This window comes from Bombina bombina, chromosome 2, assembly GCF_027579735.1.
Source record: "Bombina bombina isolate aBomBom1 chromosome 2, aBomBom1.pri, whole genome shotgun sequence".
Lineage (NCBI taxonomy): Eukaryota > Metazoa > Chordata > Amphibia > Anura > Bombinatoridae > Bombina > Bombina bombina.
The window spans coordinates 943271667-943290456 of NC_069500.1; the positions used below are offsets into that span (position 1 = coordinate 943271667).

The following is an 18790-nucleotide window of genomic DNA, read 5'->3' on the forward strand; positions in this document are numbered from 1 at the left end:
TGGATTCGAGCAATAGCCCGAAGAAGAAAAGCAAACAGAGGAAAAAACTGGAGAACTCTTCCGGATGGAGTTCCCACTCCCCTGGATGAGAGGACTGCCTGCGCAGGAAATCCGCCTCCCAAATGTTCCACCCCTGGGATGTAGCTCGCCAACAGGCAGCAAGAATGGGCCTCCGCCCACTGACTTATTTTGGATACCTCTGATCGACTGGAACCTGATAAACTGAACTGAGGCTAACTGAGGCCAGGCCAGAAGAACATAGTAGATTGTTCTCAGCTCCAGAAAGTTTATAGGAAGATAAGACTCTAGCTGAGTCCAAACCCCCTGAGCCCTTAGGGAGCCCCAGACTGCTCCCCACCCTAGAAGGCTGGCATCTGTTGACAAAAATACCCAAGATGGTCTGCGAAAGCAGGTTCCCTGGGAGAGATAATCCAGAGACAACCACCATCGAAGAGAATTCCTTGTCACCTGCTCCAGTAGTATTAGAGACAAATCTGTATCATCTCCGATCCACTGCCTGAGCATTCTTAACTGCAGAGGTCTGAGATGGAACTGAGAAAACGGGATGATGTCCATTGTCGCCACCATCAGCCCGATTACCTCCATGCACTGAGCCACTGAAAGCCGAGGAGTGGACTAAATGACAATACAAGTATCGATAATCTCTGATTTCCTGACCTTCCGTCAGAAAAACCTTAACTGATATGGAATCTAGAATGGTTCCCACCAAGAAAGTTACCCTTGTGCATGGGACTAAGGAACTCTTTTCCAAATTTACCTTCCACCCGAAAGACCACGGGAAGGAAAACACCAAATCCGTGTGAAATCTTGCTAGCTGTAAGGATGGCGCCTGGACTAGAATGTCGTCCAGATAGGACGCTACTGCAATGCCCCGTAACCAAAGCACTGCCAACAGCGCTCCCAGAGTCTTCGTGAAAACTCTGACTGCTGAGGCAAGACTGAAAGGAAGTGCCACGAACTGGAAGCGTTTGTCCAACTTGTGAATGACACATGAAAGTATGCGTCCTTAAAATCCACAGTTGTCATAAATTGACCCTCTTGGATCAAGGGAAGAATGGAACGAATAGTTGCCATCTTGAAGGACGGTACACTAAGTAAATCTGTTTAGACTCTTGAGATCTAAAAAGTGGTCTGAAGGTTCCCTCTTTTTTGGGAACCACAAACCGATTGGTATTAAAAAAACCAAAAACAGACCCAGTACCTGTATTGGAACTGGACCAATCATTCCCAGGTCTGAGATGTCTCTTACGCAGTGTAAGAACGCTTTACCTTTTGTGATCTGTAGATAATCTTGAAAGTAGAAACCTGTCCAATTTAAATCCCTTGAACACTATTTTCTATTGCCCAGGAATTCTGAACATCTCGAACCCAAGCCCGAACAAAGACTGAAAGTCTGCCCCCTGCAAGATCCGATCCCGGATCGGGGGCATGTCCTTTATGCTGTCTTTGATTCAACAGCAGACTATTTGAATCCTTATTTATTTTTTATTTTTTTAATTCTTTAAAATTTCAAAGGAGATTATTTCCATCAAGCCAGGTTCTAATAAGGTCTTCCCCTTGTAATGAATCGTTAAAAGCTTAGACTTAGAGCATACATCCGTAGAACAAGGCTCTAACCAAAAGGCTCTGTGAGCTGGAACAGAGAAACCTGAAACCTATGGTCCCATTTTGATAACTTGAAAGGAAGAATTTGAAATAAAGGAATTAGCCAATTTGAAAGCCTTTATCCTATCCTGGATTTTATCCAGGGGAGTTTCTGACTTAATAGCATCAGACAACGCATCAAACCAATATGCCGTCACACTAGTGATGGTAGAAAAGTACACAGCTGGATGCCATTGTAAGCCCTGGTGTACATCCCTTTTCTAATTTTCGTCTATAGGACCTTTGAAAAATCCAACTATCCTCTAACGATGTAGTAGTTATCTTAGCTAAGCTGGAAACTACTCCTTTCACCCTAGGGAATGTTTGCCCAGCCTCCTTAGCTGAGTCGGTTATGGGAAACATCTCTTTAAGTATAGGGAATGCGGTCTTTGCCATTCCTTATAACTTACTAGACGCACTAGGATAGATTACACCGGTATAGTCGGAGTCATCCAGGGTAGCTAAAACCTGCTAAAGTACCAAATGAAGGTGTTAAAGCTAAGGAACTGGAAGAAAAAACAACCTCAGGATTAAATAAAGATATTATTCATCTGAGACTGAGAATTTTCTTTCATATAATGCCGAAGTATCTCCCTCTAACATGGAAGAGCCATTCGGAATAGCAACTACTGAATCCAGCGCCTAAAACAATTGAAAATAATTCCTCTAGTAATGTTATCTTCCACGTGGGAAAAACATAGAATGCATGAGATGCAGAGAAAACCCTGGACGGAGTATGAGAGGAAGCGCAGGGCACTGCATGTGGCCATAACATTTTGTGGACACTATAGGTTTGTGGCATAAAGTGACCATTGTCAACAAACTCCCAAACATCAAACGCCTTAAAAGGAGAAGGTTCAGGAACAAAAAAACAGAATTTATGTTTACCTGATAAATTACTTTCTCCAACGGTGTGTCCGGTCCACGGCGTCATCCTTACTTGTGGGATATTCTCTTCCCCAACAGGAAATGGCAAAGAGCCCAGCAAAGCTGGTCACATGATCCCTCCTAGGCTCCGCCTACCCCAGTCATTCGACCGACGTTAAGGAGGAATATTTGCATAGGAGAAACCATATGGTACCGTGGTGACTGTAGTTAAAGAAAATAAATTATCAGACCTGATTAAAAAAACCAGGGCGGGCCGTGGACCGGACACACCGTTGGAGAAAGTAATTTATCAGGTAAACATAAATTCTGTTTTCTCCAACATAGGTGTGTCCGGTCCACGGCGTCATCCTTACTTGTGGGAACCAATACCAAAGCTTTAGGACACGGATGAAGGGAGGGAGCAAATCAGGTCACCTAAATGGAAGGCACCACGGTTTGCAAAACCTTTCTCCCAAAAATAGCCTCAGAAGAAGCAAAAGTATCAAACTTGTAAACTTTGGTAAAAGTGTGCAGTGAAGACCAAGTCGCTGCCCTACATATCTGATCAACAGAAGCCTCGTTCTTGAAGGCCCATGTGGAAGCCACAGCCCTAGTGGAATGAGCTGTGATTCTTTCGGGAGGCTGCCGTCCGGCAGTCTCGTAAGCCAATCTGATGATGCTTTTAATCCAAAAAGAGAGAGAGGTAGAAGTTGCTTTTTGACCTCTCCTTTTACCGGAATAAACAACAAACAAGGAAGATGTTTGTCTAAAATCCTTTGTAGCTTCTAAATAGAATTTTAGAGCGCGAACAACATCCAAATTGTGCAACAAACGTTCCTTCTTTGAAACTGGTTTCGGACACAGAGAAGGTACGATAATCTCCTGGTTAATGTTTTTGTTAGAAACAACTTTTGGAAGAAAACCAGGTTTAGTACGTAAAACCACCTTATCTGCATGGAACACCAGATAAGGAGGAGAACACTGCAGAGCAGATAATTCTGAAACTCTTCTAGCAGAAGAAATTGCAACTAAAAACAAAACTTTCCAAGATAATAACTTAATATCAACGGAATGTAAGGGTTCAAACGGAACCCCCTGAAGAACTGAAAGAACTAAATTGAGACTCCAAGGAGGAGTCAAAGGTTTGTAAACAGGCTTAATTCTAACCAGAGCCTGAACAAAGGCTTGAACATCTGGCACAGCTGCCAGCTTTTTGTGAAGTAACACAGACAAGGCAGAAATCTGTCCCTTCAGGGAACTTGCAGATAATCCTTTTTCCAATCCTTCTTGAAGGAAGGATAGAATCTTAGGAATCTTAACCTTGTCCCAAGGGAATCCTTTAGATTCACACCAACAGATATATTTTTTCCAAATTTTGTGGTAAATCTTTCTAGTTACAGGCTTTCTGGCCTGAACAAGAGTATCGATAACAGAATCTGAGAACCCTCGCTTCGATAAGATCAAGCGTTCAATCTCCAAGCAGTCAGCTGGAGTGAAACCAGGTTCGGATGTTCGAACGGACCCTGAACAAGAAGGTCTCGTCTCAAAGGTAGCTTCCAAGGTGGAGCCGATGACATATTCACCAGATCTGCATACCAAGTCCTGCGTGGCCACGCAGGAGCTATCAAGATCACCGACGCCCTCTCCTGATTGATCCTGGCTACCAGCCTGGGGATGAGAGGAAACGGCGGGAACACATAAGCTAGTTTGAAGGTCCAAGGTGCTACTAGTGCATCCACTAGAGCCGCCTTGGGATCCCTGGATCTGGACCCGTAGCAAGGAACTTTGAAGTTCTGACGAGAGGCCATCAGATCCATGTCTGGAATGCCCCACAGCTGAGTGACTTGGGCAAAGATTTCCGGATGGAGTTCCCACTCCCCCGGATGCAATGTCTGACGACTCAGAAAATCCGCTTCCCAATTTTCCACTCCTGGGATGTGGATAGCGGACAGGTGGCAGGAGTGAGACTCCGCCCATAGAATGATTTTGGTCACTTCTTCCATCGCTAGGGAACTCCTTGTTCCCCCCTGATGGTTGATGTACGCAACAGTTGTCATGTTGTCTGATTGAAACCGTATGAACTTGGCCCTCGCTAGCTGAGGCCAAGCCTTGAGAGCATTGAATATCGCTCTCAGTTCCAGAATATTTATCGGTAGAAGAGATTCTTCCCGAGACCAAAGACCCTGAGCTTTCAGGGATCCCCAGACCGCGCCCCAGCCCATCAGACTGGCGTCGGTCGTGACAATGACCCACTCTGGTCTGCGGAATGTCATCCCTTGTGACAGGTTGTCCAGGGACAGCCACCAACGGAGTGAGTCTCTGGTCCTCTGATTTACTTGTATCTTCGGAGACAAGTCTGTATAATCCCCATTCCACTGACTGAGCATGCACAGTTGTAATGGTCTTAGATGAATGCGCGCAAAAGGAACTATGTCCATTGCCGCTACCATCAACCCGATCACTTCCATGCACTGAGCTATGGAAGGAAGAGGAACGGAATGAAGTATCCGACAAGAGTCTAGAAGCTTTGTTTTTCTGGCCTCTGTCAGAAATATCCTCATTTCTAAGGAGTCTATTATTGTTCCCAAGAAGGGAACCCTTGTTGACGGAGATAGAGAACTCTTTTCCACGTTCACTTTCCATCCGTGAGATCTGAGAAAGGCCAGGACTATGTCCGTGTGAGCCTTTGCTTGAGGAAGGGACGACGCTTGAATCAGAATGTCGTCCAAATAAGGTACTACAGCAATGCCCCTTGGTCTTAGCACAGCTAGAAGGGACCCTAGTACCTTTGTGAAAATCCTTGGAGCAGTGGCTAATCCGAAAGGAAGCGCCACGAACTGGTAATGCTTGTCCAGGAATGCGAACCTTAGGAACCGATGATGTTCCTTGTGGATAGGAATATGTAGATACGCATCCTTTAAATCCACCGTGGTCATGAATTGACCTTCCTGGATGGAAGGAAGAATAGTTCGAATGGTTTCCATCTTGAACGATGGAACCTTGAGAAACTTGTTTAAGATCTTGAGATCTAAGATTGGTCTGAACGTTCCCTCTTTTTTGGGAACTATGAACAGATTGGAGTAGAACCCCATCCCTTGTTCTCTTAATGGAACAGGATGAATCACTCCCATTTTTAACAGGTCTTCTACACAATGTAAGAATGCCTGTCTTTTTATGTGGTCTGAAGACAACTGAGACCTGTGGAACCTCCCCCTTGGGGGAAGCCCCTTGAATTCCAGAAGATAACCTTGGGAGACTATTTCTAGCGCCCAAGGATCCAGAACATCTCTTGCCCAAGCCTGAGCGAAGAGAGAGAGTCTGCCCCCCACCAGATCCGGTCCCGGATCGGGGGCCCACATTTCATGCTGTCTTGGTAGCAGTGGCAGGTTTCTTGGCCTGCTTTCCCTTGTTCCAGCCTTGCATTGGTCTCCAAGCTGGCTTGGCTTGAGAAGTATTACCCTCTTGCTTAGAGGACGTAGCACTTTGGGCTGGTCCGTTTCTACGAAAGGGACGAAAATTAGGTTTATTTTTTGCCTTGAAAGGCCGATCCTGAGGAAGGGCGTGGCCCTTACCCCCAGTGATATCAGAGATAATCTCTTTCAAGTCAGGGCCAAACAGCGTTTTCCCCTTGAAAGGAATGTTAAGTAGCTTGTTCTTGGAAGACGCATCAGCCGACCAAGATTTCAACCAAAGCGCTCTGCGCGCCACAATAGCAAACCCAGAATTCTTAGCCGCTAACCTAGCCAATTGCAAAGTGGCGTCTAGGGTAAAAGAATTAGCCAATTTGAGAGCATTGATTCTGTCCATAATCTCCTCATAAGGAGGAGAATCACTATCGACCGCCTTTATCAGCTCATCGAACCAGAAACATGCGGCTGTAGCGACAGGGACAACGCATGAAATTGGTTGTAGAAGGTAACCCTGCTGAACAAACATCTTTTTAAGCAAACCTTCTAATTTTTTATCCATAGGATCTTTGAAAGCACAACTATCCTCTATGGGTATAGTGGTGCGGTTGTTTAAAGTGGAAACCGCTCCCTCGACCTTGGGGACTGTCTGCCATAAGTCCTTTCTGGGGTCGACCATAGGAAACAATTTTTTAAATATGGGGGGAGGGACGAAAGGAATACCGGGCCTTTCCCATTCTTTATTAACAATGTCCGCCACCCGCTTGGGTATAGGAAAAGCTTCTGGGAGCCCCGGCACCTCTAGGAACTTGTCCATTTTACATAGTTTCTCTGGGATGACCAACTTGTCACAATCATCCAGAGTGGATAATACCTCCTTAAGCAGAATGCGGAGATGTTCCAACTTAAATTTAAATGTAATCACATCAGGTTCAGCATGTTGAGAAATGTTCCCTGAATCAGTAATTTCTCCCTCAGACAAAACCTCCCTGGCCCCATCAGACTGGGTTAGGGGCCCTTCAGAAACATTATTATCAGCGTCGTCATGCTCTTCAGTATCTAAAACAGAGCAGTCGCGCTTACGCTGATAAGTGTTCATTTTGGCTAAAATGTTTTTGACAGAATTATCCATTACAGCCGTTAATTGTTGCATAGTAAGGAGTATTGGCGCGCTAGATGTACTAGGGGCCTCCTGAGTGGGCAAGACTCGTGTAGACGAAGGAGGGAATGATGCAGTACCATGCTTACTCCCCTCACTTGAGGAATCATCTTGGGCATCATTGTCATTGTCACATAAATCACATTTATTTAAATGAATAGGAATTCTGGCTTCCCCACATTCAGAACACAGTCTATCTGGTAGTTCAGACATGTTAAACAGGCATAAACTTGATAACAAAGTACAAAAAACGTTTTAAAATAAAACCGTTACTGTCACTTTAAATTTTAAACTGAACACACTTTATTACTGCAATTGCGAAAAAACATGAAGGAATTGTTCAAAATTCACCAAATTTTCACCACAGTGTCTTAAAGCCTTAAAAGTATTGCACACCAAATTTGGAAGCTTTAACCCTTAAAATAACGGAACCGGAGCCGTTTTGAACTTTAACCCCTTTACAGTCCCTGGTATCTGCTTTGCTGAGACCCAACCAAGCCCAAAGGGGAATACGATACCAAATGACGCCTTCAGAAAGTCTTTTCTAAGTATCAGAGCTCCTCTCACATGCGACTGCATGCCATGCCTCTCAAAAACAAGTGCGCAACACCGGCGCGAAAATGAGGCTCTGCCTATGCTTTGGGAAAGCCCCTAAAGAATAAGGTGTCTAAAACAGTGCCTGCCGATATTATTATATCAAAATACCCAAATAAAATGATTCCTCAAGGCTAAATATGTGTTAATAATGAATCGATTTAGCCCAGAAAAAGTCTACAGTCTTAATAAGCCCTTGTGAAGCCCTTATTTACGATCGTAATAAACATGGCTTACCGGATCCCATAGGGAAAATGACAGCTTCCAGCATTACATCGTCTTGTTAGAATGTGTCATACCTCAAGCAGCAAGAGACTGCTCACTGTTCCCCCAACTGAAGTTAATTGCTCTCAACAGTCCTGTGTGGAACAGCCATGGATTTTAGTGACGGTTGCTAAAATCATTTTCCTCATACAAACAGAAATCTTCATCTCTTTTCTGTTTCTGAGTAAATAGTACATACCAGCACTATTTTAAAATAACAAACTCTTGATTGAATAATAAAAACTCTAAGCCATCTCCGTGGAGATGTTGCCTGTACAACGGCAAAGAGAATGACTGGGGTAGGCGGAGCCTAGGAGGGATCATGTGACCAGCTTTGCTGGGCTCTTTGCCATTTCCTGTTGGGGAAGAGAATATCCCACAAGTAAGGATGACGCCGTGGACCGGACACACCTATGTTGGAGAAAAAGAGTGTAATTTTTTAATAAAAATTGACACAAAATTTTTTACTGTGTCTTTAAATTTTAAAAGTAATTTCTTATTTCTGTGTGCAGAAACAATCCAATTAGTATGTTAACATTGCTGTTAATAGACATCGCCATGTACATTAAAGAAGCAATGTCTTGTGCAGCAATTCAATATAAAAATTGCAAGGAACCGCAGAGCACTGCATTTGGGCCATAAATTTTTTTGGGACACTATAGGAGAAATTTGTGGCATGGATTGACCAGTGTCAGACTCCTAAACAGCAATCGCTTTAGAAGGAGTATTTATAATAAAAATTGACACATAAAAAATGTTACTGTCTCTTTAAATTTTAAAGTAACATTATCTTTTGTGTGCCTTTGTTGCATCCTAAGTCACAAAGTATGAATTAAACAAAACAACTGAAATTATTTTAATAAAAATAACAGATAAAAAACGTTACTGTCTCTTTAAATTTTAAAAGCAACATTATTTTTTGTGTGCTTTTCTCTTTAAGTTACAAACTGTCACCTTTTCATTATGCGTGCAGGATTGAAATAAATTAGTAAGCAAACATTGCAGGACCTACTGAACCTCAGCTATTGTGCTGAGGTGCCCATCTGTCCAAGGTATAAATGCCATAAAACTCAGAAAATGCATTTTTAAAACGTTTGACATTTTCATGGATAAACGATTTACTTAAGTCTGATACTGAACGTTTCATAGTGCTAACTGCACCTGCATGAAACAATAAAAACACTAAAAAGCTGTGTTAAATGCTCTGCCCTCCAGTATCGTAATGGAGGTGGAGAGCGCAATCCAACAAAATCTTGACATAGCTCCGCCCCTCGTGGGCGTGACAGCACTCCATCTACCGGCACCCTGATTGACTGTGCCCTGAGATAGAGGAAATGAGCCCAAAAACAGCGCCAAAGGCAACTCCGCCCATCGTGGGCGTCACAGTACTCAATCTCCCGGTTGCCATTAAGATCTTGTAGATCGGACACCGGGAGCTAGATTAACTTATACAAAATGTGATAAATTGGAGCCGAGTATGCTACCGCATGTCAGGTAGCACTAGCGCCCAAAAGAGTGACCCAAAGCACTTCTTTCTGAGACCTCTATTATAATGTCCCAAGTGATTGATGTCCCCAAGTATCGCCCCATAAATTCTCTTTAGCCCCAGTGCCTGCCAAAAACTGTGCTGTCGTAGGATCCCCTCCCCTATATAAGACTAGGAGGTTAATGTCCTAATGCAAGAGATATATCTAAATCAAATGCCCCACTTCCTCTGAGGTTCCCGGACCCAGAATAAAAAGTTGGCACTTACCTTTAAAATCTGCCCGATAGCAGGGCAGCTCAGCAGGTTTAGGAGGTCCTCTCCCTCCCATAGCCCTGTGGAAAATCATAAGCCTGAGTTAAATGTGCTTAGGCTATCAGGATAAGGGCAGCATAAATGTATAGGAGGCGCAGTGAGAATTATGTCCCACCAGTTCCTATTGCTCTAAAGCAGTGTTTTTCAACCAGTGTGCCGTGAGAGATCCTCAGGTGTGCCGCGGCAGACTGACAACAGTGTGACATATTTTTTAAACTTTGCTTGTTTTTTACTCCCAGTGCAGGGGTAGTTTGTAGGAGGCATGGCATAACAGCACAATACATACAGTGTGTGTGTGTGTGTGTGTGTGTGTGTGTGTGTGTGTGTGTGTGTGTGTGTGTGTGTGTATGTATGTATGTATGTATGTATGTATGTATGTATGTGTATATATATATATATATATATATATATATATATATATATATATATATATATATATATATATACACATATATATATATATATGCTGTATTAGGCTACAATGTGTGATTTTTTTTAGAATTTTGGGATGGTGGTGTGCCACAGGATTTTTTAATGTAAAAAAGTGTGCCAAGGCAAAAAAAGGTTAAAAAATCACTGCTCTAAAGCCACCAATAGCTCTACTGTAGAAACTGATATGGACTACGGCTACACCCTAGAACAAAGCAGCACACTCTGGCACTACTTTAAAAATAACAAACTCTTGATTGAAGAATCTTTAACTAACACCTCACTTTACCTCTTCCTATCATTAACGTAGGCAAAGATAATGACTGGGGTAGGAGGGAAGGGAGGAGCTATTTAACAGCTCTGCTGTGGTGCTCTTTGCCTCCTCCTGCTGACCAGGAGGTGAATATCCCATTAGTAATTAAGATGATCTGTGGACTCATCGTGTCTTAAAAAAGAAATGAAACGATCTTACCAGAATCTATGCCATGGAAAAGGAACACGGCCCTTCAAGTGTGACAGGTTAGTAGCCTCGCTCCTGACATGGACTTGAGTGAAGAAAGCAGGCAGCGAAACTCATCAACGCTGATTGCTTATGGAGCTGTTAATATAAGTCGGGATGGTTTCACAGAAAGACTCTCCCTGCATCTCCAGAATCTAACTTTCACCCAGGCTCTCACTGAGAGGCTGACAGGACTACTTAAAACTCCAGTCCCAATGTGAAGAGTACTACCCTCAATAAGAGACTACTCCAAAACTCCAGCACTCCTCTGCCATCCTCCTGTGACGAAAGGCAAAGAATGACTGGGGGATAAGGGAAGTGGGGGAGGTATTTAAGCCTTTGGCTGGGGTGTCTTTGCCTCCTCCTGGGGGCCAGGTTCTGAATTCCCAATAGTAATGAATGAAGCCGTGGACTCTTCTCCCCTTTAGATGGAAAGTTATATTTACACTATACTATAGTCTATTAAGTGTGCTATAGTATTATGTCTAAAAAAACAATGCACATAACTTAATTAAAAAATACTTTATTGCTAAAGAATGCAAACCATCATCTGAGCCTTCAGTGAGTCATAATATTTTTGCTGGTGGTGAGTATATATATATATATATATATATATGTGTATTTATGTGTTTTTATATATATATATATATATATATATATATATATATATATATATATATATATATATATATATATATATATATATATATATATATATATATATAGAAAAAAATGGCGCTGATAGACTTGATCGACAAAGGGTTGCTATGTAAAAAGAGCAATCGCTGCAAAGCGCAATAAAGCGAGGTATGCCTGTATTAGAAAAAATGCTTCTAGTAAAAGTTATAGCTCCATGCACCAGCATTTTAAGCACAGCACTTGCTCATAAAGCCTTAGCCTAAGCTGCTTGGATAATCTGGAAATGACTAAATTTGCTAATTGCTGGCATGAAACAAGACCCACTGGCACTCTGAGCAGCTGCAGTATTTAAAATGTTGGTGCACTAAGAATATCTAGCTATGCTTCACACGCACATGCAGAGAAAAATGCTAAAACTAGAACAGTGATATATTTTACTAGAAGCATTTTTGCCAATACATGTATATTGCAAATATGTTTCTATTCAAAGCTGTAATTCATATAAGTGCATTTCAATTTTGTCCCCTTATCCAAAATTCCAAAGATGATGTTTAGAATCCCATGGCCACATAACGACTGCATCACTGTCAAGGACCAGGGAATAGGCAAGTAGTCACGGGCTAAGATACATCTATATCAATTTGTGTTAAAGTTATGGTAAATACAAATGTTTGTGAAACTCTAGGATTTACCAGTGGAACAAATAAAGGGGACTTTCAGTCATGAAGTATAAGTACAGCCGTGCAGGCCAGCTGCTGCCAAACAGGATAGCTAGCACGCTATTGGCTAAGAGGTGGAAATGTCACCTCACAGCAAAATAGCATTCTGCCGTGGGCTGCCTGAGGCGAACGTTCAGACAAATAAAGGAACTTTCAGCATGAAGTATCCCCCACTGGTAAATCCTAGCACAAACGCTAGGATTTACTATCACTTTAATGAAAATAATGACGTCTTACTCACCAGAGGACTGTCCTTGTTGTCATTCAGTTCAGAGAGTTTGCTGCTAGATTTCTGTCTTTTTGGCTTGATCCTGTCTTCTATGTACCCGGAACAACTTTCCTGAATCTTTTCTACTTCTTGAGATGTTAAGTCACAATCATCCAGGCATCCACACCCAGATGGGATATTTTCTTTATTAATCACTTCCCTAAAAAAAACATAACTCTGTTACTGTTCACTTGTTAATGTACACAAACATTAGTAATAAACACATCTGGTTTAAACAGCTGATCCTTTAATTTGAATACATAAATATATTTTACGGGTCTAGCATGTTTGAGAGTTGTGTGTATTAAAATAGTGTGCCCCACCATTCCCTACACTGTATAGTCAGCATGCCAAATAAAGTAGAAGGAACAGTGGGAATTTACTAGATGCAAGCATGGCCAGATTTCTCATTATGCAATGTAGGCAACTGCCAAGGGGTGCCATCATTAAAAGGGACTCCCTTCTTGAGTGGCAACAAACTCTCCCTATCATTCTATTTGAAGTGTTGTATACTCTAAGCTCCCCAGCAGTGTCAATAAAATACTGTAAGCAGAAAAAAGTGATTTCATGTTACTGGAAGCATTAAGAAAAACACCAAGCGGGATGAAGAGTTATTGCTCATTTAAAGGTGCATTGCAAGAATCAGATGCTCTAATTTATTGAAGCATGCAAATTGTGTCAGCTTAGATAACTGTATTTAACCACGGTAAGGGTTAAACACATAGGCAAACCCCTTCTCAGGAGCTGCAAGGTTTATCATTTTCCATGTAATAAACATAACAAAACATTAGTTGTCAAGAATAATTTTAACTTGAAATGTCCCGTCTTTTGAAAACAGTTATTATGACAGAAGATGGAGACTGCTATTACCAATTCAAACATGCTTTCTGCTGATCATGACCTTAAGAACAATTATACTGTCCTTCTGTAAGGTACTGAAGACAACAAAGCTGTTCAGTAATTGAAAAATCACAATGGGGAATACTGCTCGGCCTCCAGTTATTGTCTGTCAGATGATATTGGCTAGAGGCCCTTAATAAAACCATAACACATCATTTTGCTGCACTGAATTCTTTTTTTTATTATAGGTCTGTAAAGAAAACACACGGTAAGCCTATTTTTTGCAGATATTTCTAGCTGTGTATAGCTTAAAATAATTTTACAGTAAGTAAAAGGCTTTTACTTTTCTAAACAACAGCATCAATCTACCCTACCGCACAAAGGCACAGCAAAAAGAGGTGGATTTCTTGTAAAACAAGGAGAATCTGTCAGCATTTTTCAAACAACTGGTTTATGAAATAAAGTAAAAACGTTTTTCTCTCTCTAATCAAAGGGTTTTTATAGTTTCCTTGTTAAACGTCCCTTTTATTCCCAAGGCAAGAAAGTCCTCTATGCAAATTGCTTGTATTATTGGGGTATTAAAATGCAGTCTGTAACAAAAATAGGAAGTGATGCATATTACCACAATGCAACACAAAAGTGTGATTAAAGGGACATCAAAATACAAAAAGTAATTATTTTAATGTGTAAGCCACTGGCTCTTAGAATTTTACCCCTGGCTCCTAACTTTTTGGGTTATTCGCTATATATCTATATACAAAGACCACTGCCTGTCTCCTAAAAGTATGTCTGACTCCTAAATTCTTTTTTTTTCTTTTCCCCAAATATTTTTATTAAACATAGCCAAGCATAACACAAAGCAATGATAAATCTAAATAATTGATGTTGCGCAGGACAGTCATATATTTAGAACATATAAATCAGGTAAAAAAACACCTTATATAGGCTCCTGTCTTACAAGCCCTTATTAATTTGCCTGATAAGTGCTGTAAAATTTTGGCTATTTTTAATCCTATATACATAAAAATAATATCAACACAACACAGGAAAAAGAAAAGAAAAAACAAACACACACAAAAAAAAAGGGGGGGAGGAGGGGAAAGGGAGAAGAAAGCTGGAAAAGTCCTCACATAATCCGTGGGAGATCGAAACTCTAGCCCTTACAGAGGGGTCTTGGCCTGGATTATTTAATTTCCCTGTTTCTTATCCAGGTGTGTGGAAATACCTTTTGTAAAACCATTTCAGCAAAGCTCATTGAAGCTACAAATGGAGACAGAATCTGCCTTTGTAGACAGCACGGATATGTCTTAATAATAGGTGCCCATCCTACCAGGAACTTTTTAATTCTTTTCTCAGACACCTGATGGTGATGGAAAGATTCATAAATAATCTGAGCTTGAATATCCCTAAAGACTTGTGTCAAACTAGGTGAGCTCTTCGTTATCCACTTTTTGAAGATATTATATCTCACTATTAATATAATAGTATTTAAAATCCGTATTCTTGAACAATCCCTGGAGTTAGGGAATAGTAAAACTATATCTGCCAGAGAAAAAGAGATAGTACCTTCATAGACTCTATTAAACCGAACTCCTAAATTCTAAACAGATGTATTGCACTGAATTATTGCAGGTTGCTTTTATAGGACTATGGGGTTGATCCTTTAGAAAAGGATATCTATTAAAAAAAAAAAAAAACCCTCTTAAGACTTTAATGGTGAATCATTAGATAAACCATTCTAAAGTCAGCGCCAGAGTAGCAATGAACTACTGGGAGCTAGTTGAAAATATATAGTGATCCAATGACAAGAGGCATATGTCTGTAGCCACCCATCACCAGCTAGCTCTGAGTAGTGCATTGCTGCTTCTGAGCAACAAACAAACACCAAAAGACTAAAGTAAATTTCAAACAGAAGTAAATTTAATAGTGTCTTAAAAATGGCATGTTCTGTCTAAATTATGACGAGCAAAATAATGAAAGTTTAATTTTTACTTTCATGCCCCTTCAGGTACATTTTTTGATCAGATCATTCTAGTAGTCTGACCTACTACTACTAGACTTGAAAACCATGTCTGCTGACCAAGATTTTAGCCAAAGAGCCCTTCGGTACAAAACTGAGAAAGGCTATATTTTTTGCATTTATGCAGATGATGTGGATAATCGCATCACCCTCTTCAAAACACTGAATACGATATTTAATCTCCTCCAATAGAGACTCTTCAGATATAAGAGCGTTTAAAAATAAATAAAAATTGCAGGAAGGCCTTCCTGAGAAACCCCTCCAGTTTTCTGTCAATTGGATCCTGAGAAAAGCTATCTTCTAGAGGAATCATGGTTCTCCTAGTGGAGATTGCCCCATCCACCTTAGGGATAGTTCCTCACAAGTCCAAATGTACTGTTGGAACAGGAAAGAGCATCCTGAATGCAGAAGAAGACTTAAATAGAACACCAGGTTTGTCCTATTCATTAGGAATAGTTTCAGAAACAAGAGTGGACCGGAAAGGTGTCTGGAACCTTAGCCTTTGGTCTAAAGATCAAGTCCAGCTTCTGAGTTTGCTTTTCCTCTGCTGTTTTAGACTACTGTACACCTAATGTTTTCAGAATTTTCTTCAATAAGTAACGCAAGTGTTCCATCTTAAACAGGAATGTAATATCCTCATGCTCCTTGTCTGAGCCTGCGCCTGAATCCTCTGAGGAGACCTCTCCGTCAGATACAGGAGTCGACTTCAGAGTCCATTACCAGCTGGCCTAGTGTAATGCCCCTAGAACAAGACTCATTCCAAATGCCTAGACTTAAATTTGCACTTACTTGGAGATGGGATAGCAGCCATCGCCTCAGATATGGCTGACTGTAATGGTCTTTTAAATCCAGGTATATAAAAACAGGAGAAGCAACCAGTGTGTAAGCACTAGGGTCTGGAAAATGCTTCTGTAGAAGAGAAACAAAGCATGTATTGCACAGCTGTGCAGGAGGGTATACTGCGACCAATAGTAAGCAATGATTTGCAGGTATAATAACTTCAGCAGGTCCCTCCTCAGACAAGCTGACCCCCAACCTAATAGAGAACACAGCTGAGAAGTAGAAATAAAGGAATAAAGACTAGGTTCCTGTAACCTCAACCCAAGTGAAATGATGGCTGACACCTGTCAACTAGCTTACTGAGCGTCCCAAGCCTCCGGAATAGAGGTCCTATAACTTTCTTATGGCTGGTGACGTTGTGAAGGCCAGTGCTGCAGTCCATGGTAAGTCTGATGTGAGCTACTTAAGAAGCGCTGTTGACTTGCTCTGAAGTGGGACGGGTATGTGTGCCAAAAGTATTCTCTCATTTAGCTTGAAATAGCTTAACCCCTTCCCTTCCGCAGGAGAGCAGAATAGCCGCATCCACCGCCACGAGGCTGACCATCGCTGGTTGCTAAGCACTGCCGTGACTGAGCTCATCACGGAAGCACTACTCGCTGTACTGGCAAGTCTTAAAGACACAGTACACCCGTTATGGGTGTCACTGCCACCTGGGTCCCTATCATTCCTCCTGGGTATGGTATCCCATGAATAGTTTGTCCAGGTTGAGACAGCGTGTTGCAGTGCCTGCCCCCCCTGTCAAACAAGGTTCATACCCCAGGAACCGTTGTGCATAAATGTCTGCACTGCTTTAAAGTAATTTGTCAGAATATTGACTCAACAAATTAAGTACCTTTAAGCATGAGTGCCCCCTTTTTTAGACTAAGTCTCTTGTAGGGTAAAATCCCCCTCCAGTGGCTTAAAACAAAAGAGGAGGGAGAAATGTGTACAGTGCCCCTGTCCCCTTGTGTCACTGACAACTGGGAATGAGTTTAGGAATAATTGCACCTACCAACTGGAGGAGGCTTGGGAACTTCCCAGTGAGACCAGAGGTCTTAAGAATCCTACTACATTCCTCTTTTCGAGGAACTTTCCTCTGAGGAATACTATAGTCCAGATCTCTTTGAAGAGGCAAAGAACTACTGGGAGAGGGAAGTAGGAGGGATACTTAAAAGGGACACAACTCAAAATTAACCTTTAATGATTCAGATAGAGCATGCTATTTTAAACAACTTTCCAATGGACATCCATTAAAAGCATATTAAACTCAATTTTTTTCTTTCATGATTCAGATAGAGCATGCAATTCTAAGCAAAGCTTCGGAGCCGGCCCATTTTAGGTTCAGAACCCTGGACAACGCTTGCATAATGGTGGCCACATTTAGCCACCATTATTTCCTGTTACAACCCTACAAGGAGGATGTGGTCTCTACAGGAAGCTTATCTAGCATGATGTCAGAAAACTTCTAGAGTTGGTTTAGTATTAAGTGAACAGACTAGATAATCAAGGAGTCAGATTTGCTCATGCTAGAACTACCAGAATTAAATTTAAAGGGACACTCAAGTCAAAAGTAAACATTCATTATTCAGATAGAGGATGCAATTTGCTTCAATTAACAAAATGTGCCCAGTCCTTATATTTACACTTTTTGAGTCACCAGCTCTTACTAAGCATGTGCAAGAATTCACAGAATATACCTATATGCATTTGTGATTGGCTGATGGTTGTCACATGGTAAAGGAGGAGTGGAAATAGACATAACTTTGAAATTTGTCAGAAAACAATCTACTACTCATTTGAAGTTCAGATTAAGCTATTGCATTGTCTTTTTTATCATGCATTTGTTGATTATGCAAATTTTACTGGTCCTTTAAGTTTCAAAAAAGTATCCACTCATATCACACTAGGGGCAGTGAGACATTCTAAGTGCTAATTTAGCAAGAAAACAACGTTTTTTTGCTCTTTTTTATACGTGTTCACATTTTTATTTTTGTTTTTAAACTCTGCAATATGCTTTATACTTTTCCAGTAATTAAACAGTAATTTTGAGAGTTGGATGAATTAACAATCCTAACCCTGCTTTATATAACTGATCCTAACTAGCTTCCACAGAGATGATAAAGGTAAAATATACTGCAAAACAATGTAAGTTTTGCTAACACAATGATAGCAGCAAGCGTTATCTACTCCAGTGCCAGGCCAGATTAGTTTCTCCAAATAAGACGAGTGGTGCAAGGTTTTTAGCCACTGAAAAACAATTGAACCAAACAAGGTGTTAATGTTTTAAGTAAGTTTACATATTTTCTTGATATATTAATCTATTGCAAAACTACAAAAAGCCATATGGTTTGTTTTATGTCCCTTTAAGTAGGCGAGGTTTTGCCAAAATAAAAATAAATAATTCCCCATAAAAGACCAAAGCAAGACAGCTCTTACATGTCTCTGGGTTTTTTTCGTATCTCATCCTGTTCTTTCAGATGTCTTCTCCTCTGCCTGGCTGACAAACAAGTAGAGGGAGAAGCTGTTCCAGATTCCGATTCCTCAGAACTTTGGCTTCCAGGTCCAATCACATCAAAAAGATGCTGCTCCACAGCCGACCTGATAGTACGCTCCAGAAGTCTGCAGGCCACAGAAGAAAAGTATGTGTGGTTACAGTAAATTCTTATCAATAGCTCTTTTTTTCAGTCAGGTCCTCAAGTATTTAAATTCATGATGGGCAACCACAGAAATTTACCCCTGGGTGCCAAATACAATCATATAAAAAAAAAATTGTTTTAACATTTTCACAAACTTTGGGTTTCTC

General features: G+C 41.1%; 1 protein-coding gene across 6 annotated transcripts in view; it reads right to left on the reverse strand.

Annotated features, from left to right (window-relative positions):
* FAM13A (family with sequence similarity 13 member A) overlaps positions 1-18790 on the reverse strand; it is a 775968-nt gene that overhangs the window by 179260 nt on the left and 577918 nt on the right. For all 6 annotated transcript variants that reach the window (XM_053703428.1, XM_053703423.1, XM_053703425.1 and 3 more), the window contains 2 exons: positions 18424-18606; positions 12282-12468 (listed from right to left, as the gene is read on the reverse strand). In XM_053703428.1, coding sequence (XP_053559403.1) covers positions 12282-12468; positions 18424-18606 — 370 coding nt within the window. The remainder of the gene's footprint in view (positions 1-12281; positions 12469-18423; positions 18607-18790) is intronic.